Below are 25,151 nucleotides of genomic sequence, written 5' to 3' on the forward strand. Positions count from 1 at the left end.
GGTGGGTCCCAGGGCCTCCGCACGAGGTCGGAACTCCTCTGCTGGCATAGGAGGCAGAGAGAGGTCCTGGGCCCAGGGACCGTGGAGAGGGCCATCCTTGTAAGCTGGGCGTTGTTCTGACTTTCTGACTCACCTTTGCACAAGGGTGTCTTCTGGAAGTGTTCTAGCAGGTGCTCAGGGTGGCCTAGCAGGCTTAGCGAACATAGAAGGAGAGATCCAGGGCGCCGAGAGAATTAGCTTGAAGCTCATTGGCCAAAGCTCCCAGCGCCCCTGTCTGGCACCCTGGGACCCAAAGCAGGCGGGTCTGGTAGCATGGGGTCTGCCTTGCTCAGCGAGCACCCGTGCCAGTCTGGACTGCCCCTCTCACGAGTGGCTCATGCGAGGGACAGTGATCGTTCCAAACCGCCCCACTCTGCCTCCCTTTTAGAAAAGATCCAAGCCCACCATGGTGGGCACAATGAGCTCAGGGGCTCTGTCCCTCTGTCAAATGTGTTTTCTGGGCTCCAGCCTCCACGGGACATGCTGGTAGAGGCATGTTGCTCTTCTTTGTAAATGAGACGTGCTGGTGGCATCAGCTGTTCTCAGCTTTAATCCATAAGAACCTTCTGCACCATCTGCAGGTGCCAAGCAATGGAGCCCAGGTTCCACATTTTTGACTCGGGTCTGTTGTCCAGCCCACAGCTCCCTTCCCTCTCGTCTTCCCCAAACCTGGGTGTGTGGTTTTTGTTTGTTTGTTTGTTTTACGCCAGACTGCTCTGTTCCTATCTTACCCCCTGAAAATTACCCCTCTCGTGCACCCATGCCTGCAGTCTCTAAGGATTGCCGTCTATCTGCCCTGGCCATCTGTGATCTGGCCGGGGTAGCCCACGCACCATGTGGACGTTTTTGGACTGAACCTTCCACCATGGAATGTCTGGAAACTGCTGCCCTTGTCTGTGACTCAGATCTGCAAATGTTTGCTGGGCAGCCCCAAGGCAGGCTCTGCTCTCAGAAAGATAATAAGATTAGGCCTCTCTCACTTTTCTTATCTCTTACTGGTGTTGCCCCACACTCTGGTGAAAAACCCCCAGCCACAGCCGGGGTACCTTCCGTTGTGCAGTAGGTAACCTGCGAGGCTGACACAGCCTTTGGGTCGGGGTCCTGTGCCTCCAGCTCTAGGTCCTCCCTGGACCCCCCCCCCCCCCCCCCCCCCCCCCCCCCCCCCCCCCCCCCCCCCCCCCCCCCCCCCCCCCCCCCCCCCCCCCCCGCCGCCTTACTCTCAGTTGCCAGGCTGGTGCTCTCCACCGATCACTGACTGACACAGTGTATAGAATTGTGCTCCTCCAGCCCATGATTCCTGCTGTAACTGGAGATGCCCTCTCAGCCCAGCCGCATGCCTGTCCAGCCTGTGGACCACTCTGACTACAAGCCCCTCATCCCCTTCTGTCCTCTACCCAAACCCCACTCTGGGGGATGAAATCTTCTAGATCCCCTTTGACCCGAGCACTGGACAGTTTCCCCGTGAAAACCCGCCTCCCCCTCTCGCCTATATGAGCCTCCAACAACTCCCTCACCGGACCCAGACCCTTTCCTTTTTGCCTCTGCCCTCCCTGTCCAGCCATGGGACAATAGACGCAGCTAATGAGTGAGCCAGAGAGAACACTGACTTGCCGGCTGTCACCTGAGCCAGCTGGGGCTGCCTCGTCCATGGTGACTCCAGTGATGGGCACCCTCTGGGAGGGCACCTGGCAAGCCACTCCTCGCCTCTTGTCCCCTCTCACTAATGCCCTGGGGCTGCTGCCGCTGAGCTGAAGGAAGAGTGTTTAGGTGGCCGTCATCAGTAATGCTTCCTTCTTGTCATGTTTGGCAGAGGGAGCCATTGGAGGGGAGGGGCAAGACGGTGAAGCATCTTCAGAATCGTTTCCTGTTCTTGTCCGACCAGCAGGGCCCAGGAAAGCACTCGCACTAGCCTAGCCTCTCAGCATCTCTGTCTCTAAGGCCGCTCGGGGGAAGGCCCAGGGAAGCACGTGCGAGCCTAGCTGTGGGTCTGTGGGATGTGGTGTGTGTCTCCACTTCATGAGAACTAAGGGGCACATGAGTGCATATAGCTTTGGGGAGGAAAGGACATTGATTCGGGGGCCCCGGGAAATGCAATACCACTGTGCAGGTCTGCACTACACGGAGTGGGATGATTAGAACTCAGAGGGAGTATTTTCCCAAAATTTTTAGATGATGCCTTTTAAATAGTCCTAGAAAAGGAGGCCTGCGAACACTGTATTTGCCAGAAATTACTAGAAAATACACTATTGATGAAGAACCAGATCGGAGCGAGACCTGCCCAGATGGGCAAGATAGCCTCCCAGGTTTCCTTCCTGCAGCTCAGAGCAGAGGGAAAAGTCTATGTGTGTCTGCCGCCACAGGACCTGCAAGGGGCCGGCTCTGGGAGAGAGCTGACCTTGGCCGTGTGGATCTCTCGGGCTTTTCTGTGTGTCTGTCTGTCTTGGGGAGTGTCATAGGTGAATTCCCTCATGCTGAGCTTTTACAGCACTGAGCTTTCTAGGCCTGGGGCCACCTTGGACTAATACCTCCTTGGACAGTGACTATGAGAGGCAGAATTGTCCTCACCCCACACCTTCTTGATGTCTGAGTTGACAGGAGGTATAGGGAATAAAGCACTGTCTGCTTTGACCCCGCCCAGGAATCTTTGGAATGCCTGGGACATACTCAGCTACCCAGTGTGACTTCTGTGGTCAGCAGCCTCAGGGCCCGGCACCGCCTCTGAACTTGCCAGTAGGGAAGCTGTTGGGATCCCAGAACCGCCCCTCCTTCTCTATGGGGACTTGTAATATTGGACACCCAGGGGAATGAAAGGGCTTTTGTTGGTCAGGCTCTTGTTGAAAAGGCCCAGGGTCTTAATTCTCCCCTGAGAAAAGCTCTCTGGCACTTGTCTCTCTGGCTCTCTCCCTGCCCTGGCCCCCTCCTGAGCAGTAAGAATATTGTCTTCCTAAACTTCTGGAGATTTGAGATAGGGCTGGGATGTCGCTATTTCTCTGGTGTTACAGGTAGCTTGTATCTTAACATCCCTGCGTTCTGCCCCATAAAGTCGACCCTGATCAGATTACAAGAGACGGCAAAAAGGAGGGGGCCTCTGTCTCTGATTTGCCCCCATCATTCTCATACCTCGGCTTTGCCAATATCGGAACTAGAGAGTCATAGAGCAGCCCTTTGGTAGCTGCCATGATCTTTCCTGGAAAAGGAAAGAGAGCCTATGGAAATGATGTCACGTAGACAGACCTAGTACCCCTGGGCTGACCAACGTCAAGGGTAGCTTTGGATGGGAGATGAAGACGTAAGATCGGAACCAATCCCCTGCAGATTTGTGCAAAAAAGAAACCCATAAATGTATCTCACTTGCGTCCTGGGATTTCTCCGTCTACCGAGCACAGACTATGCTGTGGCTGCATCAGTGCCCATCCCACGTCCTCGTGTGAGGGGAAACCCCAAATGTCCTAGGAAGAGAGGGGTTACTACACGTTGGGGTGGAGCCGGGTAGTTGCAGGAAGGACCATCAGTGGGCAGAGAGGAAGGGGTGAGAGGCAGGGCCATGGACTGGCACTGAGTGGCTGGGGAGGGGCGGGCAGTCAGGCGGGAGATGCAAACCCCGCTGCGGGGCTGGGCTACAGAGTGGGGATTGTTCTCTCTCTCGTAGCGTTTGGGGGTGTTAGAAACCAGCCATGAGAGGGGGTAATTTTGGAGTGAGTGGTTGGAAATGGGAGGCTTTCCCTGTGCTCCTGCAGGACACAGCCCGCCACCTACCCCCCTCCAAGGCTGGAGCTCCAGGGCTGGATCCAAGTGCTGCTGCCTGGCCTGTGTCTGGGTGGGCTGGCCTGGGACCCTGAGCCGGGTCTGGGGCCTGAGTGATTCGGTGTGGGTCCTTTCCCATCCTCATCCTCACTCTCGGCAGGGTGCATGCTGGGTGCTTTGAGCCGCACAGACCATGAGAAGAAAATGAAACACAGGGCTTCATTCTCTTCTTCGCCCATGGCTGTGTTCTCTCACCGTGATCCGTCCGACCCGGTCCGTCATGCTTGGGGAGGCTTCCGGTGACCGAGCCCCATCTCCTCCCCGGGCTGCCTGCCTTGCACCGGAGGGGGGGGGGGGCCGCGAGTCCAGGCCTGGGGGCGCCGGAACCAACCAGACCCGGCTGTTTTACATTTCCCTCTCAGCTCCTCCCACGTTGCCCCCGACTCCGGTGGGTGCGACGGGCGCTGTGAGCAGTACTGACGCTACTGCCACCGCTGCCACCACCGAAGCCACAACAGTCCCCACCATCCCAAGTGTCGCACCTACCACCATCGCCACCACCACCGTCGCCACAACTACAACCACTGCCGCCACCACCACGGAGAGGCCTCCCACCACCACCTCCGGGACTAAGATCCCCGAATCCGGTACTGCACACTGTCGCTGCGCGCCCATCCCTCCGCCGGAGGCTCCCCGCGTGGGAGGGCGGGTCTGGGATGCCATTGGCCAGCACCGCCCTCTGTTTCTACTTTGAAGGCACACGTGAGGAGGAGTCTCAGCCTGGTAGCCCAGGGGCACAGAGCACCTCCGCCCATCCTTGGGTGGCTCGCCACCGCTCCACACCCCCCCCCCCCCCCCCCCCCCCCCCCCCGCCCCACGTTCAAGCCTCAGATCCGTGTTAACAGCTGGCCATACTCTTCAGGCAGGCCCCTGGGTCCCGGGTGGGAAGGCTGCCTCCACCTCCACGCTGAGAAGCAGCTTAGGGCTGAGCACTCTGGAAGGGAGAGAAGACAGGGGCCTGACACTGGAGAGTTGGCCCGAGAGGGCTCCCCGCCGCGGCCTTGTCACGTCCAGCGCTGCTACACAGAGGGCTAAGGAATAGGGAGTGGCCCACCCTTCCGCGCAGCTCTGTTCCCAGAACCGGCGCTTCCCTGCATCCTCTTCCGACAAAGCACACTTAGAGCCTTTTTTAAAAATTTTGTTTTTAAAGAAGAGTTTCCAGGAAAGAGCATTGCTAGGGAGCCCCATAATGCCCCCAGATGCCCACTTGGAGGGAGAATCGCAGCCTTTCGAGCACCCCTGCATCACCTCTCAGCCTTTTGGCTAAGATCAAGTGCAAGGGGCTCTTGGTAAGAATTGATTCCAGGGCTGGCCTGCTGAGCCCAGAATATGTGCTGTTCCTCCCTATGCACCAGGCCAGAAAGAAGGCTCTGTTCTTCCAGCATGAGGAGACCTCCTCGGGAATTTAGCCATACTTCAAGAACCAAGCATCAAACAGTCTTTCCTTACAATCCAAGGGAGGGCCTCTAGCTTACAGAGCCCACAGGCCAGCTGTAAAATCAGTGTGCTGCAGCTGGCAGGGGAGGCAAGGGGCACCCAGAACCCTCCACCGACAGCTGTAGGACTGTAGACCCCTCTGGGTCCTGAGCAAGTCCCTTTACCTTCTGAGGCCTCCCTGCTCAGCACCTGAATGAGGATGGAGGCTTAATGCACGTGTGAGTATTGCCTTTAATTCAATTACGTGGAGTTCCGTGAGCCCTAAGGGGAGACAAGTGACACGTAGGTGACATGGTGTTCCTCAGGCCTTGAAAACGCCGACTTGCTTTAAAGATACAATATCTAGAGTTTAAGCAATATAGACTTTAGGAAGACATTGGCTGAGGAGAAGTCTGGCAGGCTACCAGAAGCTGCCACTGGTAGTTTGGTGCTGGGTGTTCTTTGGGGCCACAGTGAGGCATCTTTGTGTTGTACTAAGGCTCTGTGTCCCCGTGAATGCTTTGAGGTCACAGAACAGGTGCACAGAGAATGAAGGGGACTGGATCTTGCTTCCCAGCAGAGTTACTTGTCCTTTGGAAACATTGGCCTTTCTGCCACATGGGACTAGCCCCGTGGACTTCCAACTGCCTGAGACGCTGCAGGGGACCTGCCTGTGCCCCCGAATTTACCTTTAGAGCCTGGAGACACCCCTCAAGCATCCTCACTTCCCTCGATGCAGCAGAGTGGCTCTGCTATCCACGATTTTTTTAACGATCTTTCATCTTTTTCATGTCTTATAGCTTAGGACCAAATGTTTCCTAAATTTACTTTTTTTTTAGGTTGAAATGGGACTTTTTACTTGTCCTTAACTTGTCTCTTTCAGATTTCAAGGGACACCCCCCAATTCCCCCTTTCCAGGAGCCAGCAGAACAATCCATGCTTCCTCTCACGCTTTTTGTGTTTTATAGTAATTGATAGCTCTCCTTCTGGTCTTTTTCTTTGAACTTTTCAGTTCTTTAGCGGTGGCACTGCCTTCCCCCAAACTCCCACCTCCATGTCATTCCACTTCAGTAGTGCCCCAGTCTCCACTACCTTTAAGACAGTCAGATTTGGGTCTGTATTTTATTGGTGGCCAAACTGTTTAAACCCAAATTCTCTGGCTATTTCCAGGCCCCAGAGCTGAGGAGGAAGAAACTCAAGTTCCCAAATCATGAGTTCTCATAATTCACTCCCACTAGCAAGAGCCATGAGATCCCAAGGAGCTGGGATGTGGGGTGGCTTAAAGCCGCCAGTACAATGGAAACACCTGGCAGAGAAGTAAAGAAGCCTGTCTTCTGCCCTCCCATGGAGATTGCCCTGTGGTGCCATTACTGGATCTCTTTCTTGGCCCCTCACCTAACATGACTCATTCACCTGGGGCAGCCCGCAACTGACAAGGCTGTAGTAGAGAAGGCACCCCTCTGAAGTGAAGACCAGGAGATCTTTTATCACTTCCCCAGCCCTGCAGATTCAGTTACATGTCAAATAGATAATGAATAAATGCATCGCCAATGTACTCTATTCATTTATTTTTGACAAGTGAGTTAGTGACAGTGCCCCCTTGCATGCTAATAAAATATACAGGAGCCACACTTGTAAAGTCTTTGAAATACAAGGCTTCATGCTAGTGCTCCACTATTAAATCTTTGCTGGGAAATGGGGTAATCAGACTGCTGGGACTCTTGAAAAATTATTACGTTTGAAGATTAGTGCCACTCGCCTGTCCACAGGCTATGGTTTCAGACAGTGCGGTGGCTTTGATAAAGTGGCTCCCAGCTCATAGGAACTAGATAATTAATGTCTTCTGTATTGCATGGAGATCAAGCCTGAAAGACAATTTAGTGCTAAGGAGCCAAAAGAATTGGATTCTTCCGGTGTCTGGACCTCTGAGAATTGGGTGAAAAAGAAGGAGTTCTCTTCTCTGGTTCCTACCCAGTCTGTGAGAGGGAGAGGAGGGATTCATTACTGTCTCTACTTGGGACCCTGGGGTAGTTGACCCCAGGTCCCCTTAGACAATCCGAGGCCATGTTCCACGTAATCCAGGATCTTGCTGACCGAGAATGGCTGCAGGGACTCTAGAATCACCTGTCTGGGTTACTGTTCTCCAGTTTCAGGAGCCCTGTAAGGCTTTCCCTCGTTGGGTCCTGACCTTCCTACACATCACGACTCTCGAGGGGCTTCAAAGATCCTGCTCTCCTTCCTGTAGAATGTCTGGGGTTGGAGGGAAAGAGGCTGGCACATCTCTGCCCCTCTGTCTGGATGATGGCCAAGAGAGCTTTTCTCAGCTTCCGGGTTTTACTGCACCCTTCCAATCCATGACAAAGGATCTAAAAAGGGAAAGAGCTCAGGTTTGAGCCTCCAATGGCATGGATCGAGACCCATTCTTTCATTCCTGCCCCCACCTGTGCGGACACACAGTTTCCAGCTCTCCCTCATGTCCAAGTCCTCCTGTCCGTGCCCGCTTGTACCTGGATGGCGACCTCTGGCCTGGCCACCACGGCTGCAGCTTGGAGCGCTGTTGGGCCCCGTGCACAGCCACTTTTGAGTCTTCCCTTTCCGAGCCGCGCACGTGTGTGTATGTGTGTGTGCATGTGTGTGTGCACGTGTGTGTCTCCAGCGCTGCCTGCCTCCTCATCACTAACCCCTCTTCTAACCTGCCCACCAGCCCCCGACAGCCAGTCCATATGGAACGTCACGGTGCTCCCCAACAGTAAATGGGCCAACATCACCTGGAAGCACAATTTCGGGCCCGGAACTGACTTTGTGGTTGAGTACATCGACAGTAAGCATTGCTGAGCGAGGGGCGGGGTGGCGGCAGCTGCGGCGGGTAGCGTAGATGCCATTAAAGAGATCCTGTGAACTCCCCCAGGCTCGGAGGGGCCTGTTAGCCCGGCTTAATTATGACTTAATGAAATCGATACGCGCTCAGGCGGCAGTGGGGTGGGAAGAGCAGTCAAAGGAGAAGGATGAGGGCTTCCGAAGCCATTAGTGGAGGTCTAGGGTTGCATGTGCTGGGGAGGACCTGGGTAATGGGGACCTTCATCCATTTCCTGCCCAGGATGAGGGTTCTGAATAGTCCCCACAAGAGCCAAATCTCGCTCTGTGTGCATTTCCTGAACTCAGAATCCATGTTTCTGGTGTCTCCACTAGACAGGCTAGGCCAGTTCAGACTCTGGGTACAACTGTGTTTTGCTCACAGAGGGATGCCAGTGGCCTACAGTCCAAGGCACAGACCAGGGTCACTCATCGCAGACAGCTGGTGGCTTGAGCTGAGCTGTTCACTCTTTATTGGATCTTGGGACCAAGGGTCATATCCATTATGTTGTGGTGTGTGGTCAAGATATCTGCCTTCTCTGAGAGACGGCCCCTGTTGCTGAGGACTCAGCCCCACCATGTTGTTGTCCTTAGCAGTTAACCCAGCTAACCCGGCCGGAAGATCTCTAAGGAGAGAGCAAAGCCAGCCTTTAGTTCTCTGTGGTCGGAAGGGTTCACACCCACCGACTCTCATCCCCAGCTGGGTCCTTACTATTTCAGCTTCCTACAACCACCATTCACCCTCCACCCTTCTCCTGAGGTGCGAATTCTGCACACAGCAAGAAATGAGAGGGGAAGCTAGGAGTGAGAGCCAAGAAGTAGAGTCCTGCCTCCCCTCCGTTTACCATAAGAGATGCTATCTGGCTCTCAGCCTCACCAGAAAGCTCCTAGGCAGGAAGTTTGTCACCTCCAGGGTAACAGAGCATTGACTGACATGTTCTGCCGGTTTCAGGAAGTAGGTCATCATGTTTAGTGCTAAGGCTGTAGTGAGGGAAGAAAACTCGAGAAGGAATAGTGCCCTTGGCTGAAGGGCTGCTGTGTAGGAGAGTCAGCCTCGCGTGGAAGGGCTGGTGGAGCTGCCTGGTGATCTTCTAGTCTGCGCGATGGCCCAGCCCCTTCCCCCATGCTTCTGCCTTTGACAGGTGACCAGGAACCTAAGCACTGCCTCCCCAGCTCCTCCTGCCTGGCCCTAGGCTGACTGAGGTTTCTGTTCCCCAGGCAACCATACGAAAAAAACTGTCCCTGTTAAGGCTCAGGCCCAGCCTATACAGCTGACAGACCTCTATCCCGGGATGACATACACGTTGCGCGTTTATTCCCGGGACAACGAGGGCATCAGCAGTACCGTCATCACCTTTATGACCAGTACAGGTGAGAGGGGACCTGGCCTGGCCATCCCCTACAAGCATGGGGCATTTCATTCCATTCTCAGCTTCCTGCTTGTCTCTTCTCCTTGGAAAGAAGACTCATCCCACCCATTCCCCACCTTGCATGGCGTGTCCTGGCTCTTCTTAGATGTCAGTCCACAGTTGCCAGAAAGTCACTGGCAGTCCACAGTTGCCAGAGAAGCCAGAGTGCATGCTCAGTGGAAAGGAAAGCACCCGTCTGACCCTGTGGCCATGCGTGGGGAGTCAGAAGGAAATAGGATGTTAGGATGAGGGCGGAGGAGGCCGCCTGGCCCCTTGGCCATGCCAAAGACAAGAGGGCTTGACGTATGTGCAAATGTGGACCCCACATGTGGGTCTGGAGGCTGCTGGAGTGCACAGCAGCCTGCCCCATGCACACAGGACCTTGCTTCCTGCATGTGGAATTAAGGGATAGGGCCACCAAGGGTCTTGACCAGGAAATCTTCCCAGGATCAGCATGTATGTCACAGCCTTGCCACTGTCATGTGTTAAAAAAAAAAAAAAATTCCAAAGCGTGTGACACGCATTGTTTGGGACTTTATTTTTGGCTTAATTTTTGTCCCAAGTTTGTCATGGCTTAAAAGTAATTGGTCTTCTGTGGTGCTAGGAAAGAGGAAGAAGGTCTCCAGGAGGACAATGGTTCTGGCTCAAAAGGGACTTTGGCTGTAGCTAGAAAAGCGACCTCCGTGTGCCAGATGAACAGGCCAGTAGGGGCTTAATAAATGGTGAAAGGTCAGGCCGGGCAGGCAGTTTAGAGACTTGAGGCCACCTGCTGATCTGTTTGTGTGTATCTTCACAGTCAGCCAGGCAGGTGGTGATGCTAAGTCCTGAGCCGAAGGGTGAGGGTGGGGGAAAGAGCCAAAGAGAGAAAGGGACCCGTGCCTGCCCCCAGGATGTCCTAATCAGATGCCGGTTAGGTGATATGAGCATAGAGGGAAAGAAAACACACAATGATTCGTATGACTTCATGAATGTTGACTCAGATATTGATTACTCTTCCTGGCCAGGCTGATTCTGCTAGTCTGCATCTTGACAGACACTGATGTATATATGTCTCACTCCACCCCTTCTAGCCTGGTCCCTCCTGGTCTGGACGTTCCATCCTCCCCCCCCCCCCCCATGCCTCCTCCTATCCTGCCCACATTCATGCCGTCAAGACTCAGGGAGTCTGAGTCCAGCTGCCTGCTTGAGGCCAGCCCAGCCAACTAAGGCAGGATGTCTGAGTGAGTGGCCGGGACAGCTTGGGAGCCAGGCAAGGGAACTGGACAGTTGACCGAGTAGAGCAGGTGGCTGGGCTCTGCCTGACCCAGTTGGGGTCCCAAGCTGCTGCTCACTGGTGCATGCATTTAATTTTGCTTTGTTATCAACTTGAGTCCAGCACAGAGGCAGGAAGCACAGATAAGATTCGAGGCTGGAGTCTCCTCCTGGGGAAGGCTACAAAGGGCAGCACAGACTGCTTGCAGAGTATGACTTCTCCCAGGGCTAAGTTCTGGGGCTGTGAGTGAAGGCTGAAGAAAAAGAGCCAGAGAGAAAAGGACCAGTCCCTACCCTCAAGGATGTCCCAGTCTGCCTCTAGGTATCAAACATGCAGTACAGGGAGGGAAAAAAAAGATGATGGATAATACACTTCTGAACATTGACTCAATATTCTTCTCTCTTTTCCTACGGTTGGTCTGGAGAGACTGATCCTGATAGATTGCTTTCAGAGTGAGTGAATTTTCCCAGACTCCTCTCGGTGCAAGCCGGGGTGGGCGTTTTTGTGACCCAAGCTCTGAGTCCATATTGCTCACTTACCTCACTGGCTGGCTAGAAATTACTATGTGCAAACCACACAGGGAAAGGAAATATGTTCACTTTCTTAAGTTTGTGTGTTCCTATGTGTGTCCGGATTCTTCAAAAATGCACACTGTGTATCCTGCGGGTAGACTCCAGAGCCAAGTTCACATAATTCCCAGGGTCTCATCAAAGCAAGAGTTTATGAGCATCTCTGGGTCTGACCACTGGTCATTTAGGTGACCACAGGCCATCACTTTAGGCCACAGACCCAAACACGAGCAGTGGTTCGGGGGAGAAATAGAAGAAAACCACTAGGAATACCAACTGGCTTTCTGACCCTCACCGGAAAGATCCCACATGGAAAGTTAATCACCTCCTTGAAGTCAAAGAGACCCAAGGGTCCACAAACACATAACCCTGGACTCCAAGGGGCTCATGAGCTCTTCTGTCCTGGGGTGGGCAGGAGGGGGTGAGGCGGCAGCAGGCGGATACTGACGGTGGGCTGGCAGGACAGACAGCAGACTGCCTCAGACCTCAGGGAAACAGGAGGAGGGACATTAGGGGACCGTACTGTGGTCAGCCTCTTTCTGCTGTGTTTGGAAGAAACCCGGGATGGGGCATGGTGGTGATATAAAGGCGTCGGATGGTGCTTAAGTAATGACAGCTGAGCCTAAATGCATTTGAAGGAAGTCCGCCCCTTTTGGTCTATTTGTTCATCTCCCCCAATTTCTGAAATGTAATTCTTCCACGGACTTGTAGTGACTGGCCTTTGAGGCATGAGCACTGCCTGCCTTGCAGATGAATGGCCCCGTTTCTGAGCGGTGTTGTAAGGTGTGGTGTGGAAGGCACACAAAATATGGCTTCTGGTCTAGAATAAGAGGCATTTGGACCTGAGTTTGCCAGACCTTGTGGGCCGGATGAGCAGGTGCTGTTATGGCTCCCCGTTCCAGCGCAAGGTGGTAAGTGTAAGTACACCCTGGTCTTTGAATGTTACCATTACTGTGTCCATGAGGAATCTTGAAACTCTTTGAACAGATCGATTAAGAATGGTGTCAGCAGCCAAATGTAATAGCCTGACGTCTCCCTACTGTGCCTTCTGCCTCTCAGAGTCCACTCTGTCAGGTCATGTTGTCAGTGAGATCATCTGGTCCATAAATTGCTCTTGGTACTTGAGAAACTAAATCACTTTGATGAGATCCAGTTGAACCCACCTTACCTCAGATCCCACTTGCTTTGGGTTTGGGTTTGGGTTCTTTCTGAGATATCATTGACATACAACATCGTATTCCTTTCAAGCGTGCAATATAATGATTAGATATGTGTATATATTGTAAAATGACTGCCACAATAAGTTTAATTAACATCCAGCACTAAACATAGTTACAAAACCCACTTGGATTTGTGCAGGCTTCTGTGTCCAAGCCTCGCAAGAAATTCTGTAAGCTTTTCGGTAAGGACTGAAGGTAACATTTGAACTACACGTGCTGTCAGGTCCTATCAGAAATGGAAAGTCACATTTATTTGCTTTCCTAATTGCCCATGTGGCCACTTCCCTTGGAACTGGGACTTTCTCTCCCAAGAGAAAGAGAGTCTTGTGGAGGTGGCTTGTCGGGATGTATCAGAACAGGCATCACGAACATAGAAGGGGAGCAAACAGTCACTGCAGACCTACAAACCAAATGCTCTGCAAAAGATGGGAACCACCATCCAAACTCGGGGTGTGGCCCATGGTCAATCCAATATCCCTGTGACCTGAACTCGGTATCCCAGGCTAACCATATGGATTAAACTGACCGTTCCTATGTAGTCACTGCCTACTTGTTATGGGACCAGCATCGTGCTAAGCCCTAGGGGGCTCAAAGACTCCCTTATCCTCAAGCCTTTAATTGTACAATTGGAAATCAGGACCCGGGAAAGAGAGCGATTGAATGTTATGTTTCATGAAGTAAACGGGTGAATTCTGAGATTGGTGTAAGCTGGAGTGGGAGATTCGGGAAGGTAGGTGGAATGTGGAAAAGTGGGGAGCGAGAAGCACACAGGAGTAGGGGAGTATGGAGGGGGCGACCGGAGATTCAGGGAGGGGAAGAGCCGAGTGCCTGGAAGGCCAGGCATGACTGGGAGCATAATACACGATGTATCAAGCAGACCACCGGAGATGTTGGGAGGACGTTAGCTGGGAGCGCTGGGCTTGCAGCTGAAGAACTGGCTGAAGGGACGATGTGACATGAATAAAGGGATTGCCAGTTGGAAAGTCAGGACCGGAGGACAGGTGAAGGGAGGAGCCAAGGATATAGAGGCAGGTTTGGGAAAGACCCCCTCTGTGATAGTAGTTGAAACACTGAGTAGAGAGAGGCTTGAGATTTGCCCGTCGGGATCGTAGAAAGATGTTGATGGGAACTGGAGGCCTTGGAAGATGAAGGAGTTCACCTGTGAAGGACAGTGCCTGCGCTCGAGCTGAAAAGACTAGTGGGTTCCTGTAGAGTTTTTCTTTTAAGATGCTGGAAGCCGTGATGTATTTAATAGCAGAAGGAGGAGGCAGCAAAGAGGAAGACGCTGGAGGGTTCGACATCCTTCTGGGACTGAGCCACCCAGGAAGGGAGAGGGGCTACCACGACCACGGAGGAAGGGACAGCTGTGGGGGCTGTGAGGTTTCGGTGGTCACCCGAGTGGAAGGGGTGAAGTGGAAGGGGAGAGGGTAGCATGGAGCAGTGAGAAGAGGGAGGAGCAGTGTGGGAGGACGATGAGAGGGGAGTGGAGGGATTGCCAGGCAGCAGCAAAGGTCTAGTCAAAGTACACATAGCTTACTAGCTCTTTGAACTTGAGCAAATCACATAAAATCTCCGTGCCTCGGTTTTCTCATCAGTGAAATAGGGACAATAAAGCTTACCTGATGGGATTGTGAGGATCGAATTAAATGATGGGTGAAGTACTCAGAGCAGTGACTAGCCCACAGGAGCGCTTCTGAGTGTGCGCTGTGATAGTGGCACCACATCAGGTGGGAACAGGTGCAATGAGAGAGAGATCAGAGTGGCTGGCTGGGGGTGGGGCTTTGGCTTTAGCTGGAAAGGTCTGGGAAGGCCTTTCTAAGAGGAGGTGATGTTCGCTGAGGCATCCATCTGAAGAAAGAGCAACAGATGCAAAGGCTCTGAGGGAGGGACATGAGTGGCCAGCGTGGCTAGAGTCCAGAGGGCGAGGGGAGAGGGTGGAAGACAGGACTGGAGAAGTGCCTGGGGCCAGCACGGGGGTGGGGGGCCCTGCCAGGACAGGGCAGGAATGTAGGTTTTCACCCAGTAACAATGGAAAGCATTGAAGGGTTGACGCGAGGATGTGATTTGCTCCTAGTGGGGTTTGGGGAGGATCTCTCTGACGCCGTACAGGGAACAGCCTGAAGGGGTAGGGGTGGGAGGGATGGGCCGTCCCCCTACAACACACCCAGGGCAGCCAGGACACAGACAGCATGAAAGCACTTGCTTGCCAGTCTTCTGCATTCGTCCAGACTCTTCTTGGTGCATTCCCTCGCCCAGGCATGGAGAAGGCTATAAGGACAGTTTCTCTGCCCAAGAAGAGCAAAGGGTAGGGTCGCACCCAGACCCCTGACCCACAAAAAAAGCATGTGATGGGGACCCTGGAGCACAAGGGCTCCTGGTCACCCCTCTGCTCCTCTTGCTCCTCGCCGGGAGGAGGTCCTGTGCCTTGGCCCAGGCTCCGTGGGCTCTCTGGGACCCTGCTGTCAACTGGCTCTGCGAGATGCCCCTCAGGTCACCCGGCTGGCCCCAGGGCTACTTTGGGGTCAGCTCGGTCACTTGGATCCTGCCTCTCGTCCCAAGTCTTTGTTTCCATGGCAATCTGGGAGCTGCTGTTGTTCTAATCCACAGAAAGGAGTAGGGTGAGTGGGTCCCGCCCTCTCCACACCCTTTCCCAAACCCTAATGCCAACCATTGTGTCATCCAGGATACCATCAGATGACACCTGAGCTGCTGTCTCTTGGCCCACCCGTGCGTCCCTTGGATTGTGAAGGGGTCAGCCCACATGGGGACCTGTCTTCACGAGCTCCAGGCAGGGAAGGAGAGGGACTCACGGTCATTGGGTGAGGCAGGGGGGTCTCCATGCGTTGGTCTGGAAGTGGCCTGAGGTACACTGAAGGCATGGCCCCAGCCCCAGCCTTGCTGCCAGCCCATCCGGGGTACCCGCACAGGGATTGTCTCTGCTGTCAGGGAGCGCCCAATTCAGTTGGGGGAGCGTGAGAAAGCACAGTACATCCTGGAACTACTCGCTGCCCAGACCCACTACCCAGAAGCGCGGGTGGCTTTGGGGCCATGTTGGCGGGAAAGGTTGCTGTTCTGTGCCTGTGCAGGCCCGCGAAGGTGTTCTTCTAACAGGTTTTTGTGGTGTTAACCATCCCCCCACCACCACTGCCGTTCCCTGATGGGTAGCAGAGTCCCTCATCGAAGGCTCATTCGTGGGGAGTTGTACCTCTGGGGCCCATCCCTGGCCTTCCTTCAGTCCCCACCGGGCTCTGACCAGCCTTCTGGTTTGCAAGAATGCCATGCCCCGTACTTAGGAACCTTCCCCTTCCTAAAGGACCTGTTTAGCCTTCTGCTGCTTTTTCTGCTCCCTGTACCCATTTCCTGTGCCTCTTTTCTGACCTTTTGACCTTGGCTCTTTAATTATTTTCTCTTTGTCCCTGTTGCGGGGTAGTTTGGGCCAGAGGGCTGCTAGGTGGTAGCATGAGGCTCCAGGAGGAACATCGACGTGAAATAGCCGTTCTTCCCTCACCTCTCCCTCTTCCCCTCCTCCCGTGGGAAATCATTCATGTGTTTGCTTCCGGCCCTCCCCCACCAGCTTACACCAACAACCAGGCAGACATCGCCACCCAGGGCTGGTTCATCGGGCTCATGTGCGCCATCGCCCTGCTGGTGCTGATCCTGCTCATCGTCTGTTTCATCAAGAGGAGTCGAGGCGGCAAGTACCCAGGTAGGACACATCAGAGGAGTGGGCTTAGGGGGCTGGGGCTGGCAAGCATTCCTGAGAACCACCAGGTCCCCTCCCAGACGCGGGGCACTCTGTTCTCCCCGTGAGCCCAACCCTTGCCAAGCTCGGACGTACAGTCCTTCTGCCTGGTCTGTGCATCTGAGAAGTGCCAGAGAGCACTTGGGGTAATTAAGCTCGCCCGAGGTGGGCGGACGGCGCAGTCCAGGCAGCTCCAGAGAGGGGCCGGAAGGAGCCCTGGCTCCTAATAAGAATGAGCTTCCCTCCCTTTGACTCACCATCTATCTGCTTAGTAAATTGACTTTCTTCAGCCTAAATCTCATTAGGATCCTGTGTCCCAAGAAAGGAAGAAAGGTATTTTCTCTGTGAGAGAGAGAACGGAGCGGGGAAGGTCTGGAGGGAAGCACTCCCATGAGAGAGGCTCGCGGTGACTGGGCTGTAATGACAGATACCCCATCAGGGGCTCGGGGGCTCCTGCATGAAGGGCAGGCAGAGGCTGAGGGGTGCCTTGCATTGATACAGATCCCCTCAGTCCCGATGGAGCTTCCGGCTTCCCTAGAGTCCTAAAGAGCCGTTTCTCTTCTGGAGGCCTCAAGAACCACCCACCCAGACAAACCAAGGTCAAGGACAAGGACCTCTGGCATTCTTGCTTCTGGAAATATTGATTGTTTTTCAAACAGGGGCAAGAAAGCCATCTGTCTGTGACGGGGTGGGTAGGGTGACAGGAGACAGGATAATGGATGGCCCAGAGAGTGAAAATCCTGCTGGGCTGCAGAATGAAATTACTCTCTGCCCCCCAAAGCACAGCTATGCTCCCCAAATGCCTGCCTCTCCCGGCCTCTAAACAAGTCCTCCTCCAGGGTCCCCCTAAAACTCAACTCAGGGAGAAGATTCTTTTATTTCTTTCCTTTGCCCATATACCCTCAGACCCCAAGATTCTTAAGGAATCTCCTTTAAGTGAGGGACATGTCTGTAGGTGAGGGAGGGCAGGAAATTCTAATTCTTCATTGGCAAATGATGTTTTCTTTCACTTTGTCATGTGTCCGGATTGTTTTTCTTTTGTAAGAGAGAATACCCTAGAGTTAGGGAGAAGAGCGGCCTAACTGAGCTCACCCCCACCCCCCACTCCTCAGATAAACTCTGAGACCTCTTTTGCCCATGTAGAAAGTGTTCCATTCCAGAAAGTTCTTCTCACAGCTTTACCACCTTCCTTCCAGCTACAGGGTAAGGCTTTGGTCCACCAGAAAGATGAGCAAACCATTAGCCTTGGGCTCCGGACTTTATATATGACATGTTCTTCATCTCCCAAGGGCACAGTTTCCCTCTCCTAAAATGGAGCAATTCTTCTGCCCTGTACCTCAGGAAGGATACATAAAGAGCCATTTGCATAAGTACCCATTGTGTGTCAGGCTCTGTGCTGGGTGCTCAGGACACCAGAAGAAAGATGATCTCTCCCTCAACACAGTGCCGTGGGCAAATAAGGAATGTCACAGCACATTGAGACAGGGCCTTGGAGGGGTGTGTACAGATCACACAGGAGGTGTGGGGACAGGGCATCCCACAAACAAGTGAGGTCACGGACGTGAGAGCATTTTCCATGCTGAACGTGAATATGGAGCATCCTTTCTGCCCAGGGCACTCTGCTAGGGGCTTTTTAAGAAACATGCACAAATAATGATGATAGAGGGCAGACCAAGAAAGGTGGCAAAGAAAGGGTCACATCCATTGGGTCTTTGCGGCCGACCTCATGGAGAGCCGGTGGGGAGCCAGGTGGCAGGACATTTCAGCTGCCAGTGGAGATGTGCAGGAACCGCAGCCGTGGGGAAGCAGTGGCACCATCAACTTGACTCCTGGTTGAACCACGGAAGCAAGGGAGCCATCGATGGTGCCTTGTCGAGAGGGAGAGTGTCGTCGAGCCCAGAGGTGGTGTCTTGAATGTACAGTCAGGGCCCTTAGGAGCAGAGGCATAATCATCGTGTCTGTCTTTGCTTCTCTTATTGACCAAGTGCGAGAAAAGAAGGATGTTCCCCTTGGCCCTGAAGACCCCAAGGAAGAGGATGGCTCCTTTGACTACAGGTGCGTGATCTGTTTGACTCCTGGTCCCCCTCCCGTAGGGTAGGCTGTCCTCCCTGCCCCCTCTTCATCCATCGGGCTGTCACCTCTGCCTCTCTGACAGCCTCCGCTGGTCCTGATTGTGCTGGACAAGGCTGCCTCCTTGAAGGCAAGACTCCCACGGATTTGAGGAAAAGCCTTTCATTCATTCAACTGCACAACTCATTTATTGAGCTCCTTGTTTGTATGTTTCCACCATTCTACTGTGAGAGCAAAGGCTGGGAACCCCCTTGCTATGAAATGAGCTGCGGGCTTCCTCTCTGCCCACACCTGACCCTGACCCTGAAGAGAGTGACCCAAGGAGGCTGTATTGTCTTGAAGGCTCAACTCTGTGAGGGATGAGGGGTTGTGTGAGATGTGGCGGGTGGGGAGGTTCTAGACCTTTTCCTTATGAACTTGAATGATCTCTCTCGGCTCTAGCCCAGAACAGGCCTTGAAGAGGCCTCTGGTCAGTGCCTGTCCCGAATCAGAGGACGGAGGCCCAGGCAGGGAAGTGACCTGCCCAGGATGCCCACCCACATCTGCCTCCCAGTGAGCTGGTGGCACGGCTGGAGAAGGCAGGGGCCCGACTCCCAGCTGCTGCTGATGGGTAACCTCACGATCGCCCTCAGGTCTGGACAGGCCTTCGTATCAGGCGAACCAAAGCTGTAATCTCCGTTTTGATGGCAAATGTATGTTGAATTAAGGAATGATGCTGGGTGGATCCTGGAGTCTCCCTCCCAGACCAACGCGGGCAGGAGGAAATGCTCGGATCAGAGCCGTACCTCCCGCCTCCACCCTCTTACTCTCTGGGGTGAGATCACCCCGCCTTCCCCGGCGGCTCCTTATCTTATCCTCGGCCTCCTCCACTGTGCTCAGCGGCAGCCTGGGAGCCCGAATCAGCTCAACAGGCAGCAGGGCCCCTGCCCAGCCAGAGCCCATCTGGACGCTTACGTACGTCCATCCGTCCAGTCCCGACACCTCCAAGAGCCTCCCAAAAGGGCAAACACAAGAGGCCCCTCCCCTGACTGTCTTTAGCACCCCTGGTGGGGCCCATCTTCCCCATGGGGAGAGGGCTATTCCCTGGCCATCAGTTCTAGAGGACATGGAACTCCCCCCCACCCCAGACCCTCACTGCAGCCACAGAGCAGGGGTAAGGCCCTCTTTAAATTCAGGGCCAGGCAACCTGTGCTGTGAGAAGCTACTCCCTCAGGCGCCTCTCCTCCCCCAGACACCAAAGCTGTGGGGCAACAACACTTGCCTTCTGCCCACCCACCCCCTGCCCCACCCACACTGAGGCTGGATATCCACACGCAGATGCATCCACGGGCCCACACACCACACACACATGCCCGCCTCAGTGTTGGCTCAGCAGCGAAGCACCTCTCTCCTGAGTCTGTCTGCTTCTCTCTCCCTTGTGTGTCCACCTGAGCCTCCAGGGTCTCGGGGAAGATGGCTGACAGGTGTCTAGACTCGGGCCCCTTGGTCATTCTGGTTCCTTTCAAGTTTCCCTTAGAAGAGGTCTGTTCTTTCCAGACCGAGATCTTCTTTCTCCGCAAGAACCCAACACACTAAAGACCCCTCCCTCTGCTCACACCCACGCTGGGCCTTTCCCATCTAGCGTCTGCCTTTGGCTTAGGCGCCTGGAATCCTCTAGAATCACGTAGACCTAATCCCCATGCTCCTGGGAAGGAGTACATGTGAAAAAGATCGGTGAGTGGAGGCCGGAAGCTGCTAATTAGAAGCTGCTCATTTCAAAACGTGAGCCCCACTCCCCACAGAGACTCAGTGTAGCCCTGCAGACCCACCTGCCTCGCTCGGCCTGCCGCTCCCAGAGCGCCGCCCGCGGGGAACACAGGCAGAGCTAATGGGGCGCAAGAGGGAGTGGGCTAATAGCTTTCCATCTATGAACGCAGCTCAGGCTCTGGCTCCAGGCCCTCCCCTGACAGCTGTCTCTGCCCAGCACTGCTGCTAGAAGCCACCGCGCACTGCCGACTCGAATGGCAACTCAGCCGGTAGTTTCCACACACATCCAGGAAGGGCTAAGCGTGGCCCCGAAGGCCAGGGAGGGGACGCTGTGTGTCTGCCCATACCTCCTGGCACCGCTGTGGTCCCGCCTGCTGGGACCCGGATTCCCACTGCTGGCCCAGCTGTTCCTGCGTGGGGGCCGTCTCCCCTCTGAAGTGCAGCCAGCAGCACCTGGCTTAAGCACTCTGAGCTTAAAAGGCAGAGAGTATTGCAGCCAAGAGAGGGGATGTGGAGCTCGAGCGGACACTGGCCACTGGGGGTGTCTCACTTCCGGGGCACACAGCAGGCATCCCAGCAGGTAGATGCCACTTTACCCAACCCCAGCCTGACAGCTCTCCCTGCACAGGACGGACTGAAGGGCAGGCCCGGGGGCCTCCAGGGAGGCTGGGTAGGATCCTCTGAGCCTTGCTGGTCTTCGTCCCAAGCTGCTGGCATCACACACTCGCACGCGTGCCCCTCCCTGCGTTGCACCCTCTTTCACTTGCCCCCAGGCAAGAGCACCTGCTCATTGGTAAACCAGATAGCGGACAGAAACCACACCCAGACGAGGAGGGCAGAGGCAGGGGAGAGGCTTGTTTCTCAACAGCCCGGGCCCAGTGCTCTCTGTCAAGGGCAGGGCCTTTCTAGACAGAGCCACACAGATCACAGAGAGTCAAAGCTAGTTCAGTGCCTCTTGACAGAGACCGAAGCCCAGCGAGAAGAAAGGCCTTCCCAAGGCCACCAAACCACACGGTGACGCACGTGGACTGGTGCCCCAGCGCTTTGAACCTTCTGGCCCTCCCTGTTCTCACAGACATGCGGCTCTCCTCACTCCGGGAATGGGGGGGCGGGGGAGTCCCCTGCCCACTCCTACTCCAGAGACTAGCGCAGCCTCCTGAAGAGACCAGGAGTCCACAAGCATGGGCTCCGTAAAAAAATTAAAATCATAATCCACGGGGAAAAAAAAGTGTGGGTTCCTCCAAGCCCAGCTCTGCACCAACTTGCTGCCTCACCATGGGGGACGCTTGTCGTCTCCAGACCCCAGGTTCCCTCCGGTAAACCAGCCAGGCAGCAGAGGGCCGGGGGGGTTGACTGAGGTCCCACCTTCTCTGAGCTGGGTAGCACATATGCTTGGCAAGAGGCCAGCGGCCCCGCTCCGCCCTGCCTGGGTTCAAGGCGCACTGGGCTGGCGGGGCCCTGATTCTCTGTCTCTCTCTCTGGCCAGTGACGAGGACAACAAGCCGCTGCAGGGCAGCCAGACGTCCCTGGATGGCACCATCAAGCAACAGGAGAGTGACGACAGCCTGGTGGACTATGGCGAGGGTGGCGAGGGGCAGTTCAATGAGGATGGCTCCTTCATTGGCCAGTACACAGTCAAAAAGGACAAGGAGGAGACGGAGGGCAATGAAAGCTCAGAGGCCACGTCGCCTGTCAACGCCATCTATTCTCTGGCCTAACAGAGCCTCCGCCCAGAGCACAGCCTCTACTTTGCAAATGGGAGGAGGGGAGAGGGGGAGATGAAAGCCACTGCAGACCTGCCACACAGCCGCCACCACCTTCAGGGACAAGGGTACAACACGGGGGTCTGCCAAGCTGTGAGGACCGGTGACCACCCCCACCCAGCCAACCACAAGCCCCCTCCCGATGACCGCCCCCCTCCCGCACCCCTGAGGTGCCGCCATGTGGGAGAGCTAGAGTCCTGGCTAAGCTCAGCTGGAAGGGCCCCAGTCCTTTGCTCGGCCTCACAGCCACCTTGAGCCTTCCACCCCCCACTGCCCAGCCTTGACCTTGGCATACACACTCACCGGTTTCTGTTGGTGATGGCCCTTTGCGTTGTCTTTATTTTTTGCTTTGTGCATCTTCCCCTCCAGACCCAGCGTCTCCATTTTCTTTTCCTGTTGAAAAAATGTCCCTGGACAAGGAAAGAATAGGTGAATTCTCCCCCAGATAGGCAGAAGGATTGACCTATGCAGATAGGCAGAAGGATCGTTCTGTAAAAGAACATACAGAAAAGCTGTAGTATTCAAATCACCACTGGGCCAATGCATTTCCGAAGGATGCCTTTCTCGCCATATGCCTCCCCTTGCCCCCAACCCGTTCGCCTTGGCCTTGTCAGTTGCTGAGCTGGGCTTGGCGCCTTTCTGGAAAATGACAGTATTTTTGGCAGGGAGTGAGTGGGCAGGCCGCCTCGCCTTGCTCTGGTCCCACTGGGAGATGGGCTTACCTCTTGCTCCTCGCTCCCACCCTGCCCCTTCCTCCAGAGTGTCCAAGACCAGAGCTGCACTAACTCTGAAGAAGGAGTTTGAGGATCAGGAGTGGGCGCTGATGGGCAGGACTTCAACTCCAGTGACTGTGTACCTCAAGCAGAAGAAAATCGGGCGTCTGGTCCCTGGGGACGTGCGCTCACCTCGAGAGAGAAGACAAGGGCTGAGTTTCAACTTCCTTCCTCCCCATCGGTGAAACCCAGGGTGTGGGAGAGAGGACCAGGCCCACCGCGTGGAGAGCAGAGGGTGACCCCCCTCCACCCAGTCGGGGATCTGCGCCGCTGTCCTCGCAGAGATGGACCGTGTGACGCGAAGGCTTTGCTGGTGTGTTTGCGGGTGAAAGGTGCTGCCCCCCCCTTTCGTCTCTAGCAGACAGCATCTCCTCACTCAATTCTGTATGACGCTGAAACTGGTGTTTTACACAGTGTGTCGATGGGGCCCTGCTGCCCCCCAGACTGAACCCGTGTGTCCTTTCCTTGGGGTATTTACATATCAGGAGCAGGCGGGAACACTGCGCTGACCGTGCTGTTAGAGCCTGGCCTGGGGACTCCGCGCCCTTCGTATGCCTTATACAGCTCTGATCCGGCCCCGCAGTTCCCCGGCTCCCAGCCCCTCCCTGCCAGCTTTGAAGCCTCCAGCAACGTCTGTCTCAAGGAGACCCAGGCGGCCAATGCAAGCGTCACAGCAGAACCGGAAGCAGCAGCTCCACACGCATCCCGCCAGCCGCCGCCCCAGATGGAGACCCTCGCAGACCACAGTTCTCAGAGACCGAAGGCTCTGCCTTCGCCCTCCCCCACCTAATCCGTTTTTGAAACCAAAGGTACCTAGCCTCGGAGAGAGATCTTGAGCCTAAGAGCAGCTGTCACGGCAGCTAGAGTAGGTTTTGGGAGGGTGAAGCTGACCGCTAGGAATGGACCACCAGCCTCTGATTAGAGATCCGGCTGCTGGCCAAGAGGAGCCTGGGCAGCAACGGGGCTGTGTCCTTCAGAGAATTTATTAAACCATCGTTTGCCACACGTTCAAGCCACAAAGGTATTAGCAATGCTTGTATCACTTAATAAGCAGTCGGTTGAGGGTCAAGCCCATAGACACATGTCTTCTGTCTGCAGGTAAGAAATCACAGCCCAGAGCTGAGCCAAGTATGTTGTTGGAACTTGAGAGCAAGTAACTGTCCTTTGGCCCAAGCCATGGCCAGGCTTGCAGCCTAGGAGCCCGAGGGGCAGCTCTCTCATGGTGAAAGGGGACAGGGTGAATATAATGAGGGGCCAGGAGTGAGCTCAGGGGTCCCCTCCCCTGGCTTTCTCCTGACACCTGCCTGGAGACGGCGGGGCATGCCTACAGGGTCTGCCCAGCGTCCCTCAAGGGAACGTCAGGAAAGAGTGCCTGTGAACTGAATTCAAAGACCAGCCTTTCCAGAAAACACTCTGGATCTGAGCAGAGTAGTCAGTTTCTCAGGCCCTCATTCCATGTTACACCACAAACACACCAGTGAACTCGCGCACCGGAAACAGGCTTGTAGGGCCAGAGGACCGTGAGATGTCATGGCACCCATCCCCCTACCGCACAGCCAGTGACCGCAAAAGGGCTTCTGCCACCACGGGGTCTCGGGGAGAGGCGGTTCCTCAGCCTGTCTGCTCCTCATTTGTGTCCTGCCAGCAATGAGCTATCCCTCTCCATGTAGGAAGGCAGCGCCGGCAGCCGCGTGCTGGGAATACTGAACGCTGCCCACACTTCTGCCGGCCACAGCCCTTCTGGCAGGCAAGGGCCACCCTAAGCCTGGAGAACCAGTTCTCCCCGAGCAGGGATGCTGAGGTGTGTGGACTGCAGGGTTAGGGAGCAGCCTTGCGGGGAGAGGAGAGTCCATTTTCCGTGGAGCCCAAGGCAGAGCCCACCCAGCTCAGCAGGAAAGTATTGGGCCAGCACCTCCCTGCCAGCCGGGTTCTCAAGCGACCACCTGAAAACACACCAACCGTGATGCAGGTGACACGATGGTGTGTCTGCATGCCTGGCTGTTGGGCGGGGGGGAGTGTAGACCATCTTGCAGCGACTCCAGAAGTCCCACTGCCTGAGCCGTGGTCCCACCTGCTGTGCTCGGCCACGAGAGCTGTGGCTTCCTGTGCTCTCATTTGTCCATTTGTGGGCTCGGGAGATAGTCTTGAACATCCCGTGTGAGCTGGGCTCTGAGCCGTGGAGAGGCTACCACGGTGAATAGTCAGGTGCAGCGCCCACCCCCCCAGGGCTGACAGTCCACAGTGGGCACTGATGGGGAGCCTGGTGAGCACTTAAGCCACTAATGGCTCCAGGCTCAAAGGGAGAAGCTTCAGAGAGAGCACGTGGTTCACAAGGCCGAACAGGACTATCAGAGACCGCAGGGTGGGATTCAGGACCAATCCTGCTTCCTGAGCCTCTTCGATCTGCCCCTTGGGGGCAAGTTGCTTAACTTGTCTGTGTTTTGGTGCCTCCGTCTCCCGTATTTAGTCCCTCCTTTAAACACCTCTCCCCACAG

General features: G+C 55.1%; 1 protein-coding gene across 7 annotated transcripts in view; it reads left to right on the forward strand.

The window, feature by feature from the left end:
* The window catches only part of NFASC (neurofascin), a 70,393-nt gene extending 45,727 nt beyond the window's left edge, over positions 1-24,666 (forward strand). For 5 of the 7 annotated variants that reach the window (XM_039227515.1, XM_039227516.1, XM_039227517.1 and 2 more), the window contains 3 exons: positions 16,137-16,268; positions 18,290-18,359; positions 21,607-24,666. In XM_039227515.1, the coding sequence (XP_039083446.1) occupies positions 16,137-16,268; positions 18,290-18,359; positions 21,607-21,838 (434 nt within the window). In that variant the 3' untranslated portion in view covers positions 21,839-24,666. Of the gene's footprint in view, positions 1-4,205; positions 4,431-7,963; positions 8,081-9,330; positions 9,484-16,136; positions 16,269-18,289; positions 18,360-21,606 lie in introns of all 7 variants that reach the window. The other 2 variants (XM_039227514.1, XM_039227519.1) reach the window with 1 other exon arrangement.
* The last annotated feature ends 485 nt before the right edge of the window (positions 24,667-25,151 follow it).

Source organism: Hyaena hyaena, unplaced genomic scaffold (assembly GCF_003009895.1).
Source record: "Hyaena hyaena isolate Hyena2069 unplaced genomic scaffold, ASM300989v1 scaffold_28, whole genome shotgun sequence".
NCBI lineage: Eukaryota > Metazoa > Chordata > Mammalia > Carnivora > Hyaenidae > Hyaena > Hyaena hyaena.